General features: G+C 35.7%; 1 protein-coding gene across 1 annotated transcript in view; it reads left to right on the top strand.

The window, feature by feature from the left end:
* The window catches only part of RARRES2 (retinoic acid receptor responder 2), a 170,046-nt gene extending 146,720 nt beyond the window's left edge, over positions 1-23,326 (top strand). The window contains exon 4 of the mRNA XM_044065840.1: positions 22,740-23,326. Within this exon, the coding sequence (XP_043921775.1) occupies positions 22,740-22,841 (102 nt within the window). The 3' untranslated portion in view covers positions 22,842-23,326. The remainder of the gene's footprint in view (positions 1-22,739) is intronic.
* The last annotated feature ends 3,435 nt before the right edge of the window (positions 23,327-26,761 follow it).

The following is a 26,761-nucleotide window of genomic DNA, read 5'->3' as shown; positions in this document are numbered from 1 at the left end:
ATACCTGTGGTAGTACATGGGAAGCTCTCAAGATGAATCATTTCTTGGCATTCATATCTCAAAGCATAATAAAGTGGTTATAATTCACTACTGTAATGTAGTGTGCACGTTTCTCCTCTTTATTGACTATGCAATTTGCTATGTTATATTGTTGTATATTTTAATTTCTTCTCTTTATAGAATACCCGTATTCCTTTACAGCATTTTGAAACTTGTGTCATTGTGTCATTTGTACTACTTGTGTTTTTGTGTTGGAGCTTTTCTCACCAAGTCTCCACTTAAAAAGGGGTTATTTTGTATGTCCATTTGGACCACCTCATTAACAAATGCAAACAAGCAAGCAAGCAAATAAATAAATTAATAAATAAATAAACACATTAAAAATAAATAATTATCATAATCCTCTAATTTAATGCTGCCTGATTTATAATGTAACAGTAAAAAAGTTCCAACTTCAACCAGATACCTCAGAAAATAAATAAAATCTGTCAAAACAGCAAAAACACTGAGGTAAGGCTCCAGGCTTCAAAGGTTTATTGTTCATAAAAACAAGACACAAGCGCTTTCACCCTGTGGGCTTCTTCATGTGTAATAAATCAAGGTACTAGCTCCTCTATTTATACTAATTAACACATACAGCTTAGAACATTCTTAAAGGTATATTCAAGATACAAGCTCTGTATTAAACAATACTAGTAAAGTACAAAGGTCCAAAATACATAAATACAATATAAATATAAAAACATAGATATAAATAAAATACAAGTAAACCTATGATTAAAAACATTTTATCTGTGCAGGGGTTTATTTCTTAGAGCTGGTTTTAGAGGGATATTTTCATTCATGCCATGACCTATAGTAACTTTAAGTCTAATGATCCATCTGGCCTCTAAGTTTTCAGTTTTTATCTTGACATCACCTCCACGTATACTTTCAAAAACTCTACCTTTAGCCCTGAAAGAAAATACATGTTGGGAATTGCTAACACTGGTATGTTTTGCTAAGGCATTGTGTAAACTGCCCTTTCTTATGTGATACACATGTTCCCTGATTCTTTCTTTAAAAGTTCTGTCAGTTTTACCTACATAAAATTTGCTACAAATATTACATGTAGCGAGATATACTATATGTAGGGAATCACATCGAGCATTGATATTAAAAGTGAAAACCTCTTGTGTATCTGGATGTTGAAAGGATGTGTTAGTGTCTATATACCTGCAGAAATTGCATTTACCACAAGGTCTGCTACCTTTGACTCCACTTGGACAAGTATTCTCTTTATAATGACATAACTGTCTGTGTAGAGACTTCTGATTTTTAAAAGTAAACTGTGGTTTAGCTCCAATATATTTTTAATCTGTGTATCAGACATTAAAATTTTCCAATTTTATTAATAATGTCAGTATAATTTTGTATGTCTCTAGCATAACTGAAATATAACCTCAAAGGCTGCAAGTTTGAAATGCATCTATTTTTCTGATTGGTTACATTACATTTAGAAAAGTAAGGCTTGGCTTTACTTTGTCTCAATCTCAAGACACTGTTTAGTCCTTGGTTTATAAGATTAGGTTCATAGCCCCTTTGTTTCAACTCAACCTGTACATTGGTGAGTTGCAAATCAAAATCACTGGCACTAGCATTCAATCTAGAAGCTCGAAAAATTGGTTCTGTGCCACATTCTTAAATATAAAATCAGGGTGCATACTGTCCCTATATAATAAATTATTAACATGGCATTCTTTCCTGTATAACTTCACATTGAACTGACCTTTCAAGTCCTGTAATACAGTAACATCCAGAAAATTAATCTCAGTCAAAGAATGATTTACTGTAAACCTTAAAAAACTCTTTGTGGTATTAATAAACTCTACAAAACTATCAAATTCAGATACTGTACCTTCCCAAATCAAAAAGAGGTCATCCACAAACCTTCTAAAAAATCTAATCTTATTTTTGAATTTAACATTTTCTAAGATGGCTTGTTCCCAACATAACATCGCAACATTAGCGTAGCTGTTGGCTTAGGAGGTCCCCATGGCAACTCCTTGTCGCTGCCAATAAAATTTATCTTGAAAAATAAAGACATTGTTTTCTAGGTCCAATTTCAGTAGCATGCATATACATCTTATAAAACTACTATCGTGTTTGCCACAGTCAGTCAACACTTTGGCAACACTGTTAATACCATATTAATTCAGTATAACTGTAAACAAGGAAACTACATCAAGTGTAGCTAACAACATATGATTACCCTTCATTGGTTCTATATCATGTGTGAAAACATATAAATCTTTGACAAAATGTTCAGTATCTTTTAAAATATTTCAAGTTTCATCAATCAAAGGTCTTAATGTTTTCTCTAAAAAAATGAGATTGATTCAGTGCACCAGTTTGTCCCAGCTACAATAGGTCTCATGAAAGGATTTTTTAGGTCCTTATGTATTTTGGGAAGACCTTGAATAATGGGTACAGTTGGACTGAGTATCAAAAAATAATTATACAGGTTAATATCTATTAAACTAGAAGTAAACATGTCTTTTAATATTTTATGTACTGTGCTAATCATCTTATTGACATATGTTCTGCTTATAATTGTATAAAACAAATCATCACTCAACAGCAGCAGCATTTTGTTGACATAATCATCCTTATCCAAGACAACAGTGGGGCTTCCCTTATCAGCAGGTCTTATTATGATCATAGGGTTAGACTGTAGGTTTTTTATTGCTAGGTATTCATCTTTCTTTAAATTGTGCCACCTATTCCTATCAACCTTATTGTTTAAGTCATGAAAAACTTTGTAAGCATCATCAATACATAGCTTTTCAAATACAGAAAGAACAGAGTTCAACTGTGAAGTGAAGGTACTCGTTTTTTTAAAAACTGAACCTTGAATGTCAACATTGTTCTCAAACATTAACTTCAACATTAAATTTCTAGTGAAAAGTTTAATGTCTATAATAATATCAGCTATGTTGGAGTCCATAGTTGGAATAAAAGAAAGTCCTTTGTTTAAAACATTATATTCAGCTTCAGACAAAATGTGTTTTGACAAGTTCAAAACTAGTTTTTCATGTTGAGAAAAGCTTTTTTTATGTTGTAAGGACTCAACAAGCTGTCCGATTGCTTCCGTTTGTTTCTGGTTGTGCTCCTCCCCCTCGGCACCGCTTGTGCCATCCTTCCTCGACCTCGACTCACAGATCTGTTTAGGAGGGAACTAGTGGGAGTAGAAAGGGGTAGCTTGACTGTGGGGGTTGTTGTAGGGGAGTGAAGGTTATTGGGTGTGTGTGGGCCAAGGTTGGGATGAATGCCCCCATGTGTTATAAGGTTATAGTGACATGGTACTCTAAGCTTTAGGAGTTTGTTTATAAGTTTTATATAGTCTTTGTCTTTGGGATTATGTTTTGTGGCTTTACAGGGATGATATTTTGTTGAGAATGGTAGATTCAGTGTGCTGGGGATGGTAAAGTGGTTGGTGTTATCTGTGTAGTTGTGGGTGGCTGTTTGACCATTTGGGTAGAGAATACCAAGGTCAAGTTTTTGTTCGTAGGTAGTAAGATGGTAAAATAGAAATAGCATAGGCAGTAGGGTAATTAGTATGTTTTTACTTGTTTGCATTTTGTTAGGGGGCGGGCCAAAGCTGTTCACCGCTTAGCAGCCCGTTGCCGCCACATGAGAGTTCAAATCAGGAAGGAAACCTTACATTACTGATCGGTTTGCTAACGCAAAAGGTGGAAGCGTTAGCAGAAAAAGTTGATGCGGTTTCAAGGGTTCAAACTGGACTATGTCAATCTACAAGTGTGGAAAGCAGTTCTACGGTAATAAATAAAACAAATGTATGCCCGAATAATGACAATTTAAGGAATGTCACTGTAACATCTAATTTGCAAAGACCTCAGCGTTTACCAGGAACAGTAAACGGTGATCGGCGGGAAGCCGACAATACTGCTACACTATCAACGCAAGCCCGTGAAACCACAGACACTACAACCGATCGTACCCGAAGTTTAGCACCAGGAAATTTAAATGCAAATTTCAACGCTTGGGTGAACAGACCGTTCACCTTTGAAAAAAAAAAGTGTACATGCAGCGCCAAACACAACAAATGAAGAGGTAAGCGTGGACCTATCTGTTAAACTAAATGAATTTGATGAAAAACTATTTAAAGTACGCAAATTGCAGTTAGAGATAGCGTACTTTAATGAATGTATTAATTTAAAAATTGTACCGAAAGGACTACGTCAATGGCAGTTTCCTTCAGGTTTAAGGGAAGGAACACAATTTTATACAGCCTTGACGAATCTTTTCAATAAGCACGGATTAGAATTATTGGAGTTGCTTAGTGACCAGTACAAGTTAATTGTTGATACTTTATTAACTGAACTAGATGAACTGGACAAAATTATCAAAACTGACATTAATTTTCTTAGATACCAGTTTGAATATGAACGTTGTTTTAGCAGTATAGACGAACACATGCTAAAAATAAAGAATACAAAGGTAAAGAAAATAGCTCGAGACGTAAAGGAATACAAAGAAGGGAAAGCATATCCAAAACCACCAATGAGTCAAGGGATTTTAACCTTGGACACTGGTAATAGAAATGGTAACCCAGATGGGAACATTGGCACTAACTTGACAGATCCAGTACAACAGCTAGATGATATTGTCGGAGATGACCCAGAAGAATGTGTAGCTAGCACCAGTAATGGGCTACGACGGAGTGAAAGACTCAATCAAATTAATAGTAGAGCAAAAAATAACAATAATAATTTTAAAGCGAATTTCAATAGAAACGGTAATTCTGGGAATGTCAATGAAAAGAACCAACAACAAAATTTTCAGAGAGTGAATTCTTATCAAAGGAAAAAGAACAACAAAACGAGGAACAAGAGGAAGAAATGGTAAATGTGTTAAGCACAGTTAATACCACGAGTAACCAACTTGAAATATTAAACAATTCAAGTGGCGACTTTAAAATTTATAATTACTCAAACATTACCATTCTCCCAGATGTTGTTGAGCTATTGTCAAAGGGACATACATTTGTCCCTTCAAAAACGACTGATCTAGCGCAAACAATACTAGATCTGAAATTGTTTTGCAGAAAAATAAACTTAACAGGGCTAATGGGAAACAACGCACAGAATAATTCTGATTTATACGTATCCAGCGTGTATAATCCTCCATTACATCCGTCAGTAGCATTATTTGAAAATGCAACAGAACTAGATCTAAGGGACATGGTGAAATCTAACATCTACAAAAGAAAATATAATTTCAACATAAACAAGGAAGAGAAACAACAATTAGAATTTCTGTGCCAAGCCCCCATAAGAATCATGAAACCAGATAAAGGAGGTGGCCTGGTAATCATGTCACACGAAAACTACAACAACAAAATGCTTTCAATTCTCGATAGTGACACATATATAGAAGCATCGACCAATGAAATGAATGGAGCTCACAGGAAAATTCGGGCCTTTATAGAAGAAATATATATCGAGGCCAGAATTGATAGAGACACTTACTTGTATTTGCAACAATCATTTCCTAGAACACCCTACTTATTTGGAATACCGAAAATCCATAAAGGCCTTGATGATCCACCAATGAGACCGCTGGTGGACGGCAGAAAAAGTTCGACATATACATGTGCAAAGGTCCTGGATAATATCTTGAAAAAATATATATCAAAGGAGACACAGATCTCGAAGGACTCATGGTCATTTCTCAAATCAATCAATGAATTGAGATTTGTCCCACAATCTTTCTTTGCGACAATAGACGTGAAAGATTTATATTCGTGTATTCCACACCAGATAGCAATTGAATGGGTTGCTAACATGTTACGTCTCTACAATGCCCCTAATAGTGAAATTTCATTAGTCGAAGAACTAATTGATACAATATTGTCTTACAACTACATAATGTTTAACAACACTATTTACCACCAAAAAGTAGGTGTAGCGATGGGCTCACCATGTGGTGGAGCCATCGCGAACTTAGTTATGGCTTTTTGGGAGAGGACATTCCTTTTAAATAAAATCGAATTTAAAAAGAAATTGATATTCTACACACGTTTTCTGGATGACATTTTCATCTTATTTCAAGGGACAGAAGATGAAATGGAGTGCTGCCTTGCAAGCTTCAACAACACGACAGATTTTTTAGAATTCACATATAAATATGACAGAGACAGAATAGACTATTTAGACGTTTCTCTTAGAAAGGACTATGAAAAGAGGAGCTATTTATCGAAAATATATAGAAAAGAAACGTACTCAAATATGTACCTGCATTTTACGAGTTGCCACCCAAGGAACCAGAAAAAATCGGTTGTGAAAGGACAGCTTGTAAGGGCAGCCCGGATGATCTCTATTGACACTGAATTTGAAGAAGAATGCGAGCGGATATTTAACTTCTTCACGCAAAGGGCTTACCCGTCTGAATTCTTAAATGAAATATTCATGGAAGTAAAATATAAGAGGAGTGAGGGCATATATGTGCCCATGCTAAGGCTAAAAGACACAGAGGGTCAAGTCTTACAAACAAACATAGAAGTAGGTAGTCAATATGAGATGACAACATTAGAAACACCAAATAACAATGCAAATCAAAGCTGCAACTTTATTTGCACGTACAATTTGGACTCAAAATTAATATACAACATTTTGGTAAAAAATTGGGAATATTTGTTGAATGATAATTTGTTCAGCAAGCTGCTACCATGTAAACCAAGGATGATATACAAAAAAGGAATGAATTTGAAAGAAATTTTACAAAGGAAGAATAAAACTTTCACAACACAAGCAGGGATGCACAAGTGTTGCATGTGCAACTGCTGTAAATATATTGATGTAGGTAAAAGTTTTATCATAAACGGTAAAAAGTATTTTTCAGAAGCCAAATATAATTGCAATAGTAAACAAGTGGTCTACCTAGCGAAGTGCGCCTTATGTAGCGCATTTTATATAGGTAAAACGGACAGGAGATTGGTAGAAAGAATAAAAGAACACATTTACAATATAAATGCAAAAAGAATGGAAAATGCTTTAGCTAGACATATAGACGTGTTCCCAAACCATAAATTTAATTTCAGGGTCATAGATCAAATAGTGTCAGACAACAGAGGTGGGAATGACAGCCTTGTCTTAGAAAGAAGGGAGCTATTATGGCAACTGAGAACAAATGCATGTAGGGCCCCAGGTATTAATGAAGTGTGTTCATTGAAATGCATTTTGAGATTAAAAAACCTGGACAGATAAATATAAATTTAAATTCAAATTTAACCTAAAATAAAAATTATCTAGTTTTAAAAAATTTTTCAGTATGTTATAGTTTATAATTTAAACAATTTTATAAAACTGTTTTTAAAAAAACTGTTTGAAAGTAATAAAACCTCTCTTAAAAGAACACTTTTAAAAGAACATTTTATCAATTAGATTTATACAGACATAGATTTATGTAAATAGTTCGGACATCAACATTAACTTTTTAACTTTTTAACTTTATTTCATCAAATCAAATAGAATTCAATTCATAAGAACAGTTAGGTCAACAATGAGACTAAATATATATGCACTCAAGTACAGTTAGTGATAAGTATATAGAGAAACAACAACAAGAAAAAATAAATAAAAAAGAAAAAATAAATAAAAAATAGAAATGAAAAACAGGGAAGCTAAAAAGATGGTGTACACAAAAGAACAGTTGAGGAATGAGCCTCACTGTTATCAAATTACTTAGCACATAGTCACTTTAAGACTGTTTTTAAGACAGTTATTTTAAACCTTAATTGGTGCTAATTAATCAACAGATTAACTGGGAGGAGAAGATATATTAGTGGAGCGTAGAGGGGGCGGTTTGTACTTCTGATGAAGTTGGGACAGGGGTCCCGACGAAAAATGTATGTCTAAACAAGCGCATTTAAAGTTTTAAATTTTAAATAATAAAAGATTTTGCTTCAAACATCGAGCAAGGACAGTCTTGTGTTTTCGGAGGCGTGCTATTAGTACGTGCTATTAGTACGTGGAAGGAGTGGTGATTGGTATCGGAGTAAAAGCGGTGTGAGTTCGTTTGTGTTGGTGAAGTTGCTTATTTTCCTGAGTTACGTAATCTTATGATAGATGACATCAGCAGACCTTATGGAGGACAAGAGTCTGGACTCCTGCATCAACTGCAATGGCCAGCAAAGTGCAAACCCCTGTCAGTTTGTGCTTCATACTTGCTCTTTGGGGAAGATATACACACATATACATACACAAGTGAGCTGGATGGAGATTAGAACCCCATACCTATCTAGTTTTACACACTACAGATCACAGTACTTAACACACATGCCACAGGTCAAGTCTGTTTCATAAATGACTATAGATGAACTAATCCTAGAGGACCTAACCAAGCTTTGTGTTGAACAGCTTGGGTGGCCTGCAGAATCAAATTGCTTCTTACTGTCATCTGCAGCTATTAGACTAGCAGTCAGATAACTGTTTTGTGTGTGTGTATATATATATATATATATATATATCTTTATAGACAGCGACAGATATATATATATATATATATATATATATATATATATATATATATATATATATATATATATATAATTTTTTAAAATAAATTGTGAGAGGAACAATGGATTTGCACTATTTTTAACTCAGTGTACATGCATGCATGCATGCATGGTGGCAATTTTTTGGCTAAGCAGTGGGCAAATGGGAGGTGTATTACCCACATGAAAGTCTTATTGTTCCATAAATTGACTCCAGCCCACACCTAGCTGTACTCCAGGCTGAGATTTTGTTTATTACACATGTGACCTCTGAACCTGTTTCTGCACTATTGCACTTCATGCAAATTGGCTAAGGCTTTTTATATAGGTCTTAGATATGTGGCGCAACATGCAAATGTTTAATTAATATGTGAAAGAGGTTAATAGTAGTATAGCACACACAGAGTCACAGTCTGTAAAACATAACTTAATACTACTTCACATCCAAAATATCTGAATATTCAGGGTTAGAACCCTGAACACCATCACAGAAGGTAACTGCCTTAGTCCTTTCAGCCACATAAGGTACTTGGGAGAAAAACTAATCATTCATCACACAATCACCAGCATAAATATCTTTATTGCTAGTCCTCAGTTACCTAACACATACAATGTAGGATGAGATTTGATATTACTGTCCTGAGACTGTGTTGGATACTAACTGTGTCAAATGCTCATCTAGCATAGATGAGTTACTGTTATGGCAGTTACAAGGAGACACTACTGTTTTGAGGGGTGGGAGAACAAACCCCATGCTCTGCTATGACACACATTAGTCTGACTATCATTTAACCTCACTGTTTAACATCTTCCTTGAATGATGTACCAGTAATCTGTTCCAGTAGGACTGCATAAGGATTCCATGCATGAGGCCTACTGATTACAGATATACACACATGATAGTGGAATGGGTGTTTGTAGTCCCATGTGGATGTAATTTCTGTCCAAATATCCCTCTATATTTACTTGCACAATGTACCAGGTCCATAGATACAATGACATATCATAATAATCCACTAGTATACTTTGTAGGTTATGGACGTACCTTGCAAAAACAGTAGTTGACACAACTGTAGTTCAGGGCTGACTCTGTTTGATGCAAGCACTACACAGCCAATACATGGATAGGTACAGGATGTGTGAGTTGGCTGGCATTATTCTTAATAAATGTATGTGAATAGGAGTAAAGTGTTAGTCCCTAGCTCTCTAGGTTGTCAGTGAATGTGCTATGTATTGTCTCTTAGCCACAGCCAGGGCATACAGATCATGCCTACATCTGCCTACAGGGACATCAGCAGGGGGCTCTTCCACTGAGTCCTCCTGTGGCTGTGGTGACCTAGACACTGGTCAGGGTCTGGTTATCACCTCCCTTAGCTGATCCTGCTGTAGCTGTCTCCACAGGATCAGATTGTGTAGCATAGCACATATTGTGACTATTTGTGCACATGTGCATGGAATATAATGCTGTTCTCCACCAAATATATCATGGCTCCGGGACTGTGACGTCAGAAGCCAAACACATGCTCTATGATGTTCCTAATTTCTGTGTGCCTCATTATGGCATTCCTCCATGGGTTTGTGTGCATTTCTGATGGGTGTCATCCTCCATGGTTCCAGGTTGTAGCCAGCATCCCCCAGTAAATGGCCCTGTGGGATGCCCCCCAGCAAACAGTTGGTACAGCTGTGATGTGTGCCAGATTGGGAATCATGATAACTGCCAGGGTTGCCAGAAGACACTTTCATGATAATCCCTGGGCATTGCACATGACTTGGCAGTTGATGGAGTGTTATCCCTTGTGGTTAAAGTAGATTCTACCCTGCTCACCAGGTGGTGCCTTTATGTGTGCATGAGTGCAGTCAATGGCACCCAGTACTTCAGTGTAGTGTGCTACATGGTAGAACTGTTGCATATTGCTAGCCCTCATCTCAGGGGATAGGGAAAGATATGTGCTCACTGGCATGTGCGAGCATAGCATCCAGGAATTGGTGTAGTATTCTGGATACAGATGCCTGTGACACCCCCCATCATGTCCCCAGTTGGTCTTTGAAAAGTACCTGTAGATTATATCCTAAGGGCTGCACATACCTTAGTTTTCACTTGGATGGGTTCCCCTCTGCTAGCTCTGGCTCTGAGCTGAGGGTGGCAGAGCTCACTGAGTTCTTGTAATACGTCCATGTCCACCCTGTAGTGCTCCACAATCTCCAGCTCATGTAGCTTCTGGAAGATTACCCTGGGCCTGAACACTCTTCTCCTTCTTGGCCCAGGCCTATTGTCAGCAGCACCAGCAGGATTGACTTCAGAATCTACCACATACAGATACAGAATAGTTGCAGAAGCCCCTAGCATTATCTCAGTTAAAATTTCCGACTCTTTATTCCAATGATTCAGGGTATTGAGGGGTGTATGCATACTTTATCCAGTTCTGGAGTAGGTCCACCACATGGGATTGCCTTATTATGATGCAGTTCATCTGCTTAGGATATAATTGACATGATTTAAAGGCCCTGCTTTAGTGTGCAATGCGATGCTGTGTGCAGTGTCATGCAGCATAGCTATACAAAACTATATATTATTAATTGAATATATCCGGTTTCCATTTATAGTTAGCTACCTCATAATTAAGGCGTGGGTGGTCTGATTACTTGAACAATCTGTGCTACACCCAAACTGTTTGTAGCAAGTGGCTCACTATGCAAACATGCACACTAGGCACAAAATATCCTAAAAGTGACATGGCACACCTCCCTGATGTCATCCACATCCACTGGGAATATAAACACCATGTAGGAGCTTACATGAAGTGGATATGCATACACAGTTGCTCCCTTTAGTGACTCAACACATCCATGGCATTTACCCCTCATTTGCATAATATTTGTGCTGTCAGACTAGAAAATACACAGTTCATTGCTGTATAATCTGGGTAACAGCATGAAAGCACAATTGTACAGATCCAATGCAAGGTCTTACAGTACATTTGTCTAAAGTATATTCTAAGTATTCTTTTACAAATTTTTAATTTATTTTTATGTTAAGCATGTTTGCGCAATGAGGAAAACAGTGCAAACATGCAGAAATTAAAAAAATAAAACATTATTAATTTCACATAATCCCTGCTGTTTTCGGACATTCCACAATGTATGATTTGAACATTTAGTATGTGATCTTACCTTTTCAGAGGAATTATGTCCATATTTGTTGACTTTTACAACCTTCTTTCAGCGTAGACTTCTGTATGTGGAAAATGTCCAGGTACACTACTAACACGGAGACAGAGTCTACACAGATGCATTACAGCTTGTTGGATCACTCCAACTACTTAATATGCATAAACTTCAGCTACTTAAACAAAAATTTGTATTGCACGAAAGGTTCCTTAGCTACACATGAGTGCTCATGTGTGGGCGCTCCTACATGGAGTTTACTGAATCTGAAACTGTTTGTGCCAGTGTGTGCATTGTGCAAGCTTTATTGAATTTCCCCTTGTGTTTTTTCCTTAGGTGTGGATATTTATTGTGAACTGACATAACCACATAAAATTCCAACATTTTGAACTATTTAGTATATATATATTCAGGCATTTCAGGATTCAGTATCTCAGTACTTTCTGCTCTCTAAGGTGTTCACTAGTTATACTAGTCGGCAATTTTTTTCTCCCGATGTGGCTCTTTATTTCATTTACAAAACTAGAACATGGAAATAACACTTGTTAATTTGTAACTTATGGAATATGTATTGCTTAGTTATGGTCCAAAATATGGTATAGAACAGAGATATCACACTTTATTTCATATAACAAAACATACAAGGATGAAATCCAACAGTTCCGTCATTCTTTTGAATGTATTACTTTGACTGCTATTCGTGAATGGGCGTACCTTCGTTGAAGGTTGTGCATCAGGGCTGGTAACTCAGCATGTAAAAATCTACTGCCAATCATTAGCGGACCGGAGTTCTGCTGTAGCGACCCCTAACTGGGAAAAGCCGAAAGACACAACAACTTTGACTGCTATTCATTCATTAAACAGCAGCCATTTTAACCTTTTCAGGCTTGTGGTTTAGCTGTAGATTATACTGACAAGCACTGGACATTAGGCAGAAAACTATGATGGGACAAAAGTCCACTGTAGACATGAATATGCAACAGACAGGCACACACATGCACACACACATGCACACGCACATACGCACACACACACACACACACACACACACACACACACACACACACACACACACACACACACACACACACACATGCAAATAGGCACATACAGAGACATGGGAACACTGATAGACCTACACACAGACACATACACATACACACTCACACACACACACACACACACACACACACACACACACACACACACACACACACACACACACACACACACACACTCATGCACAAGCACACATGCAAAAGGCACATACACAGACAGACACACATATAGACACACACACGTGCACGCAAGCACACACACACACACACACACACACACACACACACACACACACACACACACACATGCATATACACACACAGACACACACACACACACACACACACACACACACACACACACACACACACACACACACACACAAACACACATGCACAGACACATATGCAAATACTATGGGCAAGTGAATTTCCATTTTATCTGAAAGTGTGTCTGTGGGATATGGGAGGAAACTGGCCACTGTGATAAAAACTTATGCAGACATATGGAAGATATGCAAACTTTGATGCATCACATATGGAAATGAAACACTGTCAGGCAGCAGCACTACCTGTGGTACCACTGTGCTGCCCCTTTTGTAGCTGTTAACAAATAAAACCACAATGGTGCAAAACTGTCACATAATCAGTCAAAACACATGCATTTCAGTTCAACTGATTGTAAAAGGTGTACCTCAAAACATTCCAAACTTTTGAGCTATTTAGTATTTTTGTGTAGAGCTTAGTGGAAAAGACTCCAAGTAAGCCAACATAACCTGAAAAGAAAATTTGAAAACAAGTCCCACATGTAATGCTGAGCATATTAATGCTAAAAGTGTATTTTTTAAATCAGTTTATTTTATGTATTTTATTTTTTTGTTGACTAGGTTAATACACTGGTTCTTGTGAATGGACCATTTTGCAAACATGTCCTATATCACTTGCCAACCACAGGTGGAAAGCAAAACACAAATGAAATCTCAGCTCAGATAACAAACAAATAATTCTTAATATACAGCAACAAGAGATAGTGACAATGAACATGACACTCTGACCCCATGTAGAATATGGGAAAAAGGAAGGTGATAATTATGATGGGGATACAGGATCAAAAAGTAATGAAAACTTACGGACATAGTATCTAAGCATGAAGAATGATATTCATGACATACACAAAGAAACAACTGCATAATGCATGTGAACGGTAATGCTCTTTTCCATTCAAGAATAAATTACATAATAAATGTGAATAGCAACAGCAGTTATCTGTAAGTAGTACATGGAGTGTCATGCATACATTCTGAAGTCAGGTAGAAGACAGGCATGTTAAGCACATTTCTGATGGTAGAGAGGTGCTTAACAAGATTTTGTTAAGCATCTCCAAGCACTAAATCAAGATCATAATAGTGGCACTGCCAGCCACCACAGAACAGCAGTAGAAGCAAAAAAAAAAATACTAGATGCTTTACTTTTCTGTGTTTTCAAGGAAAAAATGTGGCAAAGCAAAGTGTCTTCACAGCTGTTAAATGTGCTAGCTCCTCAAAGGGACACTTCACTTCTGCATACTGTCTGGCATGCACACGCACATACGCACACACAGTGTTTTTGTGTTGGAGCTTTTCTCACCAAGTCTCCACTTAAAAAGGGGTTATTTTGTATGTCCATTTGGACCACCTCATTAACAAATGCAAACAAGCAAGCAATAAATGTGAATAGCAACAGCAGTTATCTGTAAGTAGTACATGGAGTGTCATGCATACATTCTGAAGTCAGGTAGAAGACAGGCATGTTAAGCACATTTCTGATGGTAGAGAGGTGCTTAACAAGATTTTGTTAAGCATCTCCAAGCACTAAATCAAGATCATAATAGTGGCACTGCCAGCCACCACAGAACAGCAGTAGAAGCAAAAAAAAAAATACTAGATGCTTTACTTTTCTGTGTTTTCAAGGAAAAAATGTGGCAAAGCAAAGTGTCTTCACAGCTGTTAAATGTGCTAGCTCCTCAAAGGGACACTTCACTTCTGCATACTGTCTGGCAGTGCTAAATGTTTTATGTGTTTCAAAACCATAATATACTTCATACTCCTACACCTTTTCCATACCTGTGGTAGTACATGGGAAGCTCTCAAGATGAATCATTTCTTGGCATTCATATCTCAAAGCATAATAAAGTGGTTATAATTCACTACTGTAATGTAGTGTGCACGTTTCTCCTCTTTATTGACTATGCAATTTGCTATGTTATATTGTTGTATATTTTAATTTCTTCTCTTTATAGAATACCGTATTCCTTTACAGCATTTTGAAACTTGTGTCATTGTGTCATTTGTACTACTTGTGTTTTGTGTTGGAGCTTTTCTCACCAAGTCTCCACTTAAAAAGGGGTTATTTTGTATGTCCATTTGGACCACCTCATTAACAAATGCAAACAAGCAAGCAAGCAAATAAATAAATTAATAAATAAATAAACACATTAAAAATAAATAATTATCATAATCCTCTAATTTAATGCTGCCTGATTTATAATGTAACAGTAAAAAAGTTCCAACTTCAACCAGATACCTCAGAAAATAAATAAAATCTGTCAAAACAGCAAAAACACTGAGGTAAGGCTCCAGGCTTCAAAGGTTTATTGTTCATAAAACAAGACACAAGCGCTTTCACCCTGTGGGCTTCTTCATGTGTAATAAATCAAGGTACTAGCTCCTCTATTTATACTAATTAACACATACAGCTTAGAACATTCTTAAAGGTATATTCAAGATACAAGCTCTGTATTAAACAATACTAGTAAAGTACAAAGGTCCAAAATACATAAATACAATATAAATATAAAAACATAGATATAAATAAAATACAAGTAAACCTATGATTAAAAACATTTTATCTGTGCAGAGGTTTATTTCTTAGAGCTGGTTTTAGAGGGATATTTTCATTCATGCCATGACCTATAGTAACTTTAAGTCTAATGATCCATCTGGCCTCTAAGTTTTCATGTTTCATCTTGACATCACCTCCACGTATACTTTCAAAAACTCTACCTTTAGCCCTGAAAGAAAATACATGTTGGGAATTGCTAACACTGGTATGTTTTGCTAAGGCATTGTGTAAACTGCCCTTTCTTATGTGATACACATGTTCCCTGATTCTTTCTTTAAAAGTTCTGTCAGTTTTACCTACATAAAATTTGCTACAAATATTACATGTAGCGAGATATACTATATGTAGGGAATCACATCGAGCATTGATATTAAAAGTGAAAACCTCTTGTGTATCTGGATGTTGAAAGGATGTGTTAGTGTCTATATACCTGCAGAAATTGCATTTACCACAAGGTCTGCTACCTTTGACTCCACTTGGACAAGTATTCTCTTTATAATGACATAACTGTCTGTGTAGAGACTTCTGATTTTTAAAAGTAAACTGTGGTTTAGCTCCAATATATTTTTTAATCTGTGTATCAGACATTAAAATTTTCCAATTTTTATTAATAATGTCAGTATAATTTTGTATGTCTCTAGCATAACTGAAATATAACCTCAAAGGCTGCAAGTTTGAAATGCATCTATTTTTCTGATTGGTTACATTACATTTAGAAAAGTAAGGCTTGGCTTTACTTTGTCTCAATCTCAAGACACTGTTTAGTCCTTGGTTTATAAGATTAGGTTCATAGCCCCTTTGTTTCAACTCAACCTGTACATTGGTGAGTTGCAAATCAAAATCACTGGCACTAGCATTCAATCTAGAAGCTCGAAAAAATTGGTTCTGTGCCACATTCTTAAATATAAAATCAGGGTGCATACTGTCCCTATATAATAAATTATTAACATGGCATTCTTTCCTGTATAACTTCACATTGAACTGACCTTTCAAGTCCTGTAATACAGTAACATCCAGAAAATTAATCTCAGTCAAAGAATGATTTACTGTAAACCTTAAAAAACTCTTTGTGGTATTAATAAACTCTACAAAACTATCAAATTCAGATACTGTACCTTCCCAAATCAAAAAGAGGTCATCCACAAACCTTCTAAAAAATCTAATCTTATTTTTGAATTTAACATTTTCTAAGATGGCTTGTTCCCAACATAACATCGCAACATTAGCGTAGCTGTTGGCGCAGGAGGTCCCCATGGCAACTCCTTGTCGTTGCCAATAAAATTTATCTTGAAAAATAAAGACATTGTTTTCTAGGTCCAATTTCAGTAGCATGCATATACATCTTATAAAACTACTATCGTGTTTGCCACAGTCAGTCAACACTTTGGCAACACTGTTAATACCATATTAATTCAGTATAACTGTAAACAAGGAAACTACATCAAGTGTAGCTAACAACATATGATTACCCTTCATTGGTTCTATATCATGTGTGAAAACATATAAATCTTTGACAAAATGTTCAGTATCTTTTAAAATATTTCAAGTTTCATCAATCAAAGGTCTTAATGTTTTCTCTAAAAAAATGAGATTGATTCAGTGCACCAGTTTGTCCCAGCTACAATAGGTCTCATGAAAGGATTTTTTAGGTCCTTATGTATTTTGGGAAGACCTTGAATAATGGGTACAGTTGGACTGAGTATCAAAAATAATTATACAGGTTAATATCTATTAAACTAGAAGTAAACATGTCTTTTAATATTTTATGTACTGTGCTAATCATCTTATTGACATATGTTCTGCTTATAATTGTATAAAACAAATCATCACTCAACAGCAGCAGCATTTTGTTGACATAATCATCCTTATCCAAGACAACAGTGGGGCTTCCCTTATCAGCAGGTCTTATTATGATCATAGGGTTAGACTGTAGGTTTTTTATTGCTAGGTATTCATCTTTCTTTAAATTGTGCCACCTATTCCTATCAACCTTATTGTTTAAGTCATGAAAACTTTGTAAGCATCATCAATACATAGCTTTTCAAATACAGAAAGAACAGAGTTCAACTGTGAAGTGAAGGTACTCGTTTTTTTAAAAACTGAACCTTGAATGTCAACATTGTTCTCAAACATTAACTTCAACATTAAATTTCTAGTGAAAAGTTTAATGTCTATAATAATATCAGCTATGTTGGAGTCCATAGTTGGAATAAAAGAAAGTCCTTTGTTTAAAACATTATATTCAGCTTCAGACAAAATGTGTTTTGACAAGTTCAAAACTAGTTTTTCATGTTGAGAAAAGCTTTTTTTATGTTGTAAGGACTCAACAAGCTGTCCGATTGCTTCCGTTTGTTTCTGGTTGTGCTCCTCCCCCTCGGCACCGCTTGTGCCATCCTTCCTCGACCTCGACTCACAGATCTGTTTAGGAGGGAACTAGTGGGAGTAGAAAGGGGTAGCTTGACTGTGGGGGTTGTTGTAGGGGAGTGAAGGTTATTGGGTGTGTGTGGGCCAAGGTTGGGATGAATGCCCCCATGTGTTATAAGGTTATAGTGACATGGTACTCTAAGCTTTAGGAGTTTGTTTATAAGTTTTATATAGCCTTTGTCTTTGGGATTATGTTTTGTGGCTTTACAGGGATGATATTTTGTTGAGAATGGTAGATTCAGTGTGCTGGGGATGGTAAAGTGGTTGGTGTTATCTGTGTAGTTGTGGGTGGCTGTTTGACCATTTGGGTAGAGAATACCAAGGTCAAGTTTTTGTTCGTAGGTAGTAAGATGGTAAAATAGAAATAGCATAGGCAGTAGGGTAATTAGTATGTTTTTACTTGTTTGCATTTTGTTAGGGGGCGGGCCAATTTTGATGATTGAGTGTGCTAACAGGGTGTGGAAGAATGGAAGAGAAGGAAATGAGTTAAGGGGGAGGGCTGTTCAGTGATGTATGTGGCGCTGATTGGTACGTGGCATGAGGGAAGTGACTACATTTAGTTTAAATGCAGCACTAGTGGGGGTGAGTTGGAATTGGGGGCAGGGAGGAGAGCGGAGGAAGTCCGAGCACAGCGAGGCTAACACTGACTCCAAGTATTTCCTTAGACTTTTGGTATGTATGGTTGTATATTTGGCTGTATTTTTAATTTATTATTTTTGCACCAATTTATAGACTATGTTTAAGCTGTATTTTATACACATGCAGGTTAATTTTATAGCTGCAGGGTATAATTTTCAGGGCTATGTGAGGGAGGGCAGAGTGAAATTACTGTGTTCAGGGTATTATTTTAGGTGTAAGAAAGAAGATACTGGGGGCAAACTAGCTAATTTTAACAATATGAAGGGAGCCAAATTACTATGGGGACAGCCTAAAAGGTGCCTTTAGACCCAGGTCAGCAGTGTACAGTACTTGCTTTAAATTCTAATCTATGTTCTGTTTTTAAACACAGACTGCAACTTGAACAGTGCAATTTGGTGGAACCTTTTAGCATTAGGAGCCTTATTTAAGGGCTGGGAAGTTTGGTGCTGTTGACCCAGTATGGCTGAATTAAACAGTTTAAGCAGAAAGACTTTAGAAAAAAGTAGTAACCTTAGTTAAGTTTGTTATTGAGGGTAGACCAGTGTGGTTGTCCGTTTTATTTTTATTTTTAAAAAAATTACCAACTGGATGCAGACCTTCTAACTGTGCGAGCCTTTCCGGGTGGGAGCCATGAGAAGAGATAATACCTTAGTTAAGTTTGTTATTGAGGGTAGACCAGTGTGGCTGTCCATTTTATCTTTCCTAAGTATATTTTTTATGTATGTGATTTTGAAAGTCAGTACCTGAAAACTATCTTCATGACCTAACGAGATTTTTTTTCAGTTACATAATATCCTGTTGCAGCTATATTTCCTTTTCCTACTTTAAAAGCAATATTGATATTATTTCTTACTAAATGAACATGATAGAGGATATCTTCTCCCATTTTGACTCTGAATATGCACACACGCTGTTTTTATTTATTTATTTTAATTATTTTACATTTGTTGACCGGGCTAGTCCAGCTGGATATATGTCCATTTTCAGTGGAGGCCCGGGGAGAAAAGCTCCAACGAAATTTACAAATAATGCACAGTAATGGTCAAAAACAAGTTAAAATTATTCAAACGTTAAGACAGAACATAAAATCTTTGGAGAGAGGCAAGTCAAAACAAAGTCACAACATACATTTGCTATACAGATTCTAAAATATAAATTTCTAATATGGAAAAATTGGAAAAAGGTAGTAATAATTTTTTTTTTTTTTTTTTTTTTTTTTTTTACATATCTGTCTAGTATGTTATGTGAGGAGGAATTTAGGAGGGAAGGATACAAGACAGGTTAGTCTGGGTTGTTACAGGAGCAAAGCCAGTGCTTGTTAAGATGTGTCTTTAGCTGTTTTTTAAAGAGTGGAGGGCTAGACAAAGATGAGATATCAGATGATAGTTTGTTCCACATTTGTCCAACAGAGTTAGAAAAAAGGCTATCGCCTGCAGAGTTATTGGGTATGTTAGTATTAACCAGTAGTTTGTTTGCAGAGCGTAGCTGTTTCAAGTTATTATAAGGTGTAATGAGGTTGGAGAGAATAGGTTTTTAGAAGGCTGATAAAGAATTTTGTGAGCAGTTAAGAGCTGTTGATAAGTCAGCCTGTTAGGATGTTCCAGCCAGCCTAGTTGTTTTAGGTTATGACAGTGATGGGTTCTGAAGAGGGATCCTGTGGCAAATCGGGCGATATTATGGTAGGATGTGCTAAGTTTCTTGAGGTTATATTTAGAGAGATTGGTATAAATAGTGGAAGCATATAGAAGGGTAGAGATAAGGTGAGAACTGGCTAAGGTGGTCCGAGCTTCAGGTGTAAGGAATGATTTGATTCTATAGAGGGAACCAATCTTTTTGTTTATTGTTTTTATTGTGTTGTTTATATGAGAATCAAAATTGAGATTGTTGTCAATAGTTATTCCTAGTAGTTTTGTAGTAGCATCAGGAGAAATCAGGGTGTTATCAGAGGAAGTAATAGAGAAGTTAAGAGAGCTTGATTTGTGTGTAGGAGAGAACAATAGCAGCTTTGTTTTCTTTGGGTTGAGGAGAAGGCAACGGTCAGAGAACCAGTGTTCAACAGTGGAAAAAGCTTTTTGGGTAAGTGACTGGAGTTCAGTCTGAGAGGAAGCAGTGCAGATTATAGTGGAATCGTCTGCATATTGTATGCAGGTAGTGTTTGGAATAGCTGACTGGAGGTCATTAATAAATATAGAAAATAGTAGTGGGCCAAGTATAGACCCTTGAGGTACTCCTAAAGAGATAGGAAGGAGAGTCGATAGTGAGTTTTTCCAAAGTACTGCTTGCTGACGATTTTCTAGGTAAGATGTAAACCAGGTTAAGGAAGAAGGATGAACTGAGAGAGATTGTAGTATGTGCAGAAGGAGTTTTTAGTAATTATCTGATTGGTTTCCATCAAAATGCCTTGATTTGTCGAAACAACTTTTATGCACATTGGAGTTAATCACTTTTTGCATCCATTATTTCAATAAGCATTCATCCCTAGTTGCACAATGTCATGAATAGCTTAACTGTTTTGGTTTCTTTTCCATCCACTTGCAGATTGTAGACCTATATGTTGGATAAAGTATGTATATATATATATATATATATATATATACATTTTTGGGAGGGTTCTATGCAATTTTATATCATGTTGTTTTAAATTACATTTTGTTTGATTTCACTTCCATGACAAACAGCATTGCTTATTTTTCATCTGTGTTGCATTATTAAGTGCCATATTTATGCCATGCTCTTGTTCTGCTGCATCTGTGCTTTTACTCTGCCAGGCACAAGTGTGCTTGCCAACTTTTCCAAGAGATCATCTCAGAGTGCATCAGCAAAAGACTTTGTTTCTAAAAGTACATGACTGCCTGCTTTTTGGTTTATCAGTGACCAAAATCTGCATGCCAAACAATAAACAATATTTCCAAATAAGATGCGGCCTGATAATGTATCTGGTGGCTGCTATGCATCACACTGTGCTATGATGCCTCATCAAAACCTCTGAATATATTAATATTGGTGCTGGCAAACATGTAGCTAGATAGAATACAACATACTATGTCCTCTTAGGTCAGAATTTTATGAATCCCTATCACCTACATCATGCAGTCTTATCTAAGAAACTATATTAAAATACTCATCAGATTCTGCATTTTTGAGACTAGAATATTCAATCTCCCTCTTTTTTACACCATAATAGGTAAGTGTCTATCAGAATGTGCAATTCACTTCAGAAATTTATCCTCGTATATCATTGTTGCATGAGGTTATTATTCCCTGCTAGCGTGCATTAAGTTTTGTGCCTTTTTAGAAGAAGTATTTATCTTTACAGGAATAACTAGATTTCCAGATACATAAGTCACTAACACCAATTTTAGTAGCACAAAACTCTCAGATCTTCATTTAATTTTATTAACATTTGTCTTCATGTTGGTATGGCTTAGGCCAGGCTAGTTTTAGATTAAGCATCTACAAAACACAGCTTCTCACACTAGTTTGAGCAGGTAAAATCATGTACAAAAAAAAAAAAAAAAAAAATACAAGATTAATTTCAGCACATTTAGGCCTTCCAATATAAATAAAGATTTATCTGTTTTCTTAAGTGATCCTTAGTAATGACGAATATTAATAAACTCATGTTTATTGTTTTAAATGAAAATATGTTTTTGGTTTTTCAGTCTATTACTTTGTCGAATATAGAATATCTATGACTGGGATACGTATATGCATAGACACATGTGCACACGCATGCACACACACACACACACACACACACACACACACACACACACACACACACACACACACACACAAACATTTTATATATATATATATATATATATATATATATATATATATTTATATATTTGCATATTTCTTCTTCATTGTTCGTATACATCTGAATATGAATACTTCTTAATCATCTCACCTTTTCTGGTGAAATGCTTTCAATTAGCTTTTATTAACATGTTAATAAGTATGTAAGTAATGTATATACATAGAGCTGATGAGGGTGCATTTGTATGTTACAGGAGAGAGAAAATCAAAGGCAAAACGCATGCAATATACTGATGATGCCACCAGTGGAGGAAGTTCATCATATTGGTTCATACTCGTTCATGAGGAGTTCATAACTTAATCAGTGATATCAGTATACTGGCAAAGATGAAAATTCATTTATTCCACAGAACCTGGTAGATGCCAGCAACATTTAAATTCAAAAAGTCAATCAACACTGTAATTACAATTTATTATAAGGATCTCAGAAATGTTGCAATCTTATTCTAATTACTTCAGAAATCTAGTGTCTGCTTACTTATTATCGTATCTGCAGTGTAACTACAAAAATAGGTAAAAAGCAATGTGTTATTTACTTTCAGGATTCATTATTTAAGTGCTACGATAATGTGACGCTTTGTAAAATGATTCTTTATTTCTTTCAGAAGGTTGTGCAACACGGAAAGTTGTGGAATGCTTGTTGCATTATTGAGTTCAGCAAGTTAGAAATTATCAGCATCATTGTGTTATTTAGCAGAGAATTGTTGTCAATAACAAAGTACTGTAATGAAGGCTATCGTATTGTTTCATTTTGATTACGTAATTAAAAAGTAAGAATTTACAAGTGTCCTTTGTTATATTGCTGATGTAAATATCTGACAGAGAATGAATAAGTAAAATGCACTTGGAGGGACTTCCTTTGACTTTTGATAACATTCCTTGATGGATACTGGTATTTAATTATATCTTGTGTTGTCGTTTGTCTCACATTTAGCGATACTCTATTACATTCAGATAGTCTTCTCTTCTAAAACTCAAAGATGTCTCAGTATGAAGGTTTGCATGGGAGGAGTAACATCTGCTTTTTAAAGAACTGAAGCTATCTGAAGTATGTATGTCAAATGGACACAAGAGCCCAGATAGACCAGTGCCAAACTCTACTTTTTTTAAATCCTTGAGCCAATAATTCAAATGTGGCCATCCAGACTAAGTGGAAAGTTGATCATTAAAGATTCACAATGATACGAATTTATGTTGTAGTATGTAGGCTTAGTGAAATCTGACATCTTATTATTAAATTCTTCCTGAGAATAATGAACCCACATTTTAGAAACAAATTCTTACAAACAGTTGTTGCTGAAAGAAATAATTTAGGGCTCCTTTGTATTGTTTCAAAGAGAGTTATGTCAATACTAAAATAGCAGCTTCGAGTGACATAGTACATTTTAGTACAATTAATAACAGTATGCTCTACTTCCCATTTCATCAAACATAGTATTAATATTCTCCAGTTCAGACAGATCATTATAGTTCTGGAGCTTTAATGACTTTTTTATCACATTAGAATAAACAACAGAATGCACCACAGATAACCTTTTAATGTTTGAGACAGAGTTGATGCAAGAATTTAAGAAATTACAGAGAAAAACTACTGGAGATACACCCAAAAAGGACCCTCCCCACAGCTCTATTTCACTAGAGGAAAACATTCAGGGTTAACCTCAAATTAAAGGAAACATTTTGGCAACCTTCATACATTAAAGTTTGATCCTCTTTGTTCAGAACTCTGCCTTTCACTCTGATCTAAAATAAACGTGCAGTCACTCTGCTTGAGGACCAGTGTGTCTCACTTCAGCTGCTACTGTTACACTTTATTCCTTCTGGCAGGCTTCTGGTCAGAGTAAGCTTTCTAATACTTAGGATGTGACTTGCTGTATTTTGATATATATATATATATATATATATATATATATATGTGTGTGTGTGTGTGTGTGTGTGTGTGCTTAACCTGATTGGCTCTGTCAAGTGGTGGTTCTATTTTAAAAGTCAATTTATGACTTTAACATGGTGCTGTGTTTTCTTTTGAGTTTCTACACACACACACACACACACACACACACACACATATATATATATATATATATATATATATATACATACATACACACACACACATACACACACACACACACACACACACACACACACACACACACACACACACACACACACAGACACACACACACCATACTCTCTCTCTCTCTGTATATATATATATATATATATATAGATATATATATATATATATATATATATATATATATATATATATAGATATATATAGATATATTATATGTGCATGTCTATACACTCATACACTCGCATACATATATAGTGTCTGCACTATAAAGACCTCCAAACATCAACTGGATTTGTCTACTATATATTTTCAAGTTTTGTCTAATTAGCTGTCATATGAAAAAAAAACATTACTCAGTGCTGTCTACTTTTCATATGGAGCCATTTGTACTTATATCATATTGATAACTGTGTTTGACAAATTATTATTCTAACCAGATTTTGTTTCTCACTCTTACTCAGAATAGGTAAAATAAACTTGTTCACTGAATGGGCATGTTTTATGCATTTACTTATTTATTTTATTGCATTGGAAGTCTGAGGACCAGCAAGTGGTACCAGATACTTCTTTTAACACCCTGACTACGTAGGATATGCACTGCATCTCTACAGGATAGCTATCCTGTGTCAAGGTAAACTAGCTTCAGGGTAAGTGGTTCTCTAGGGGTCTGGAGCTAAATAATCATGTGGTATCACAATATTTCTTCAGGACATCATGGTGCTTTTAGAAAGGAAATTCTCTCATCGTTCTGTATGTTCAAGATAATTTTCTACCTTCTTCATTCCATACCACATGACAAGGACATTTGTTTATATTACTATGCTGTGCACATGACCCTGCATGCATGCATAAGATGGTTGCTTTGTCATTGTACAAAGCTATTGTCAGTACTAAATACTCTGGTGACTGCCAGGTGATAGTCTAATGATGCTTCCACATCCTACATTATCCCCGGGTGCAATGCCACTCTATCAGATTCTCAATACTTCCTCCCTCCTGGCCAGTAGCCATTCAAAAACCTATACATTACAGCTGGCTTCTTTCTCATTACAAGCTGAGAAATCGGCACTTCTGGCAAGACAATTAATGCCATCATATTCAATAAGTGTCAGTACAATGACATGAAAGTTAAAGTTAAGGAAAATGGAGAAAAAGCTGAAACAAACAAAAAAATTACTAGTTTTTGCTACATATTCAGACAAAATATATATCAAGTACAATAATGGATTAATTAGCAACACAGAAGTCAGAACATTATTGGCTTTCTAGAGACACTTATTGCGAGGGTGGGATGAGATGAGATATATGCAGCTCATGCATTCACTTTCCAATTATAGCCATACTGTCATAACTAGTGTGTTACTCTACGCTGCTTTGGTTTCAAAGTCTGGATTAAAAGTCAGTTTATACCAGTGCCCTGTAACTTCATCTATTTATCTGCTTTCAGATTTCTTACTAAACAGTATGTGAGGATTTAAAACATCATTTTTAGACTCTGTGGACATATTAAGTCAGTATGAATCCACAGATGAAGAGAGACAATATAGTTGAAAGGAAATGGGACAGTAACATGGCATTGTCTTAAAATAAAATAATTATCTGAAGGCATGTCTAAAGAATTTGGAAAAATGTATAGAAAATCACAACAGAAAGCATTTGGTGTGCCAGAAAAGCAGGAAGGACATGATATTATATTATTTCCTGTGGACTGCAAGAAAGAAAAATTAAGTATTCAAGACATACACGATTCCAATTATGAGGCAGTGCACACAAACATGACAATGTGTCCCATTACAGGAAAATTTAAGCACTAAACCTATGATATGTAAATGTTTACACTTCAGAGATAAGCAACATATTTTGGTGTATCTTCAGTAAAATATATGAAACAATGAAAAAGGACAGTGTCGGTGTTAAAACTGCAGAGAACAAAATACAAAAAGCAAACAAACAAAAAATCTATCAAATGCTTTATTTTATATTTGGAAAAACAATATAGATTTGTATCAGTTTTCATTATGAGAGGATTGAGAGGCTTATTTATAAATGAACTTGATAAAAAAAGATGAGCTATAGATAAAAAGTGTCAAACATTCAGGAAGACAGCAACTAAATGTTGGCAAACTATTACCAAAA

This window comes from Protopterus annectens, chromosome 3.part0 (assembly GCF_019279795.1).
Source record: "Protopterus annectens isolate FY-2018-M chromosome 3.part0, PAN1.0, whole genome shotgun sequence".
In the NCBI taxonomy this organism is placed as follows: Eukaryota; Metazoa; Chordata; order Ceratodontiformes; family Protopteridae; genus Protopterus; species Protopterus annectens.
The sequence above is the reverse complement of the archived record's forward strand: the minus strand, read 5'-3'. Positions and strand labels throughout refer to the sequence as shown.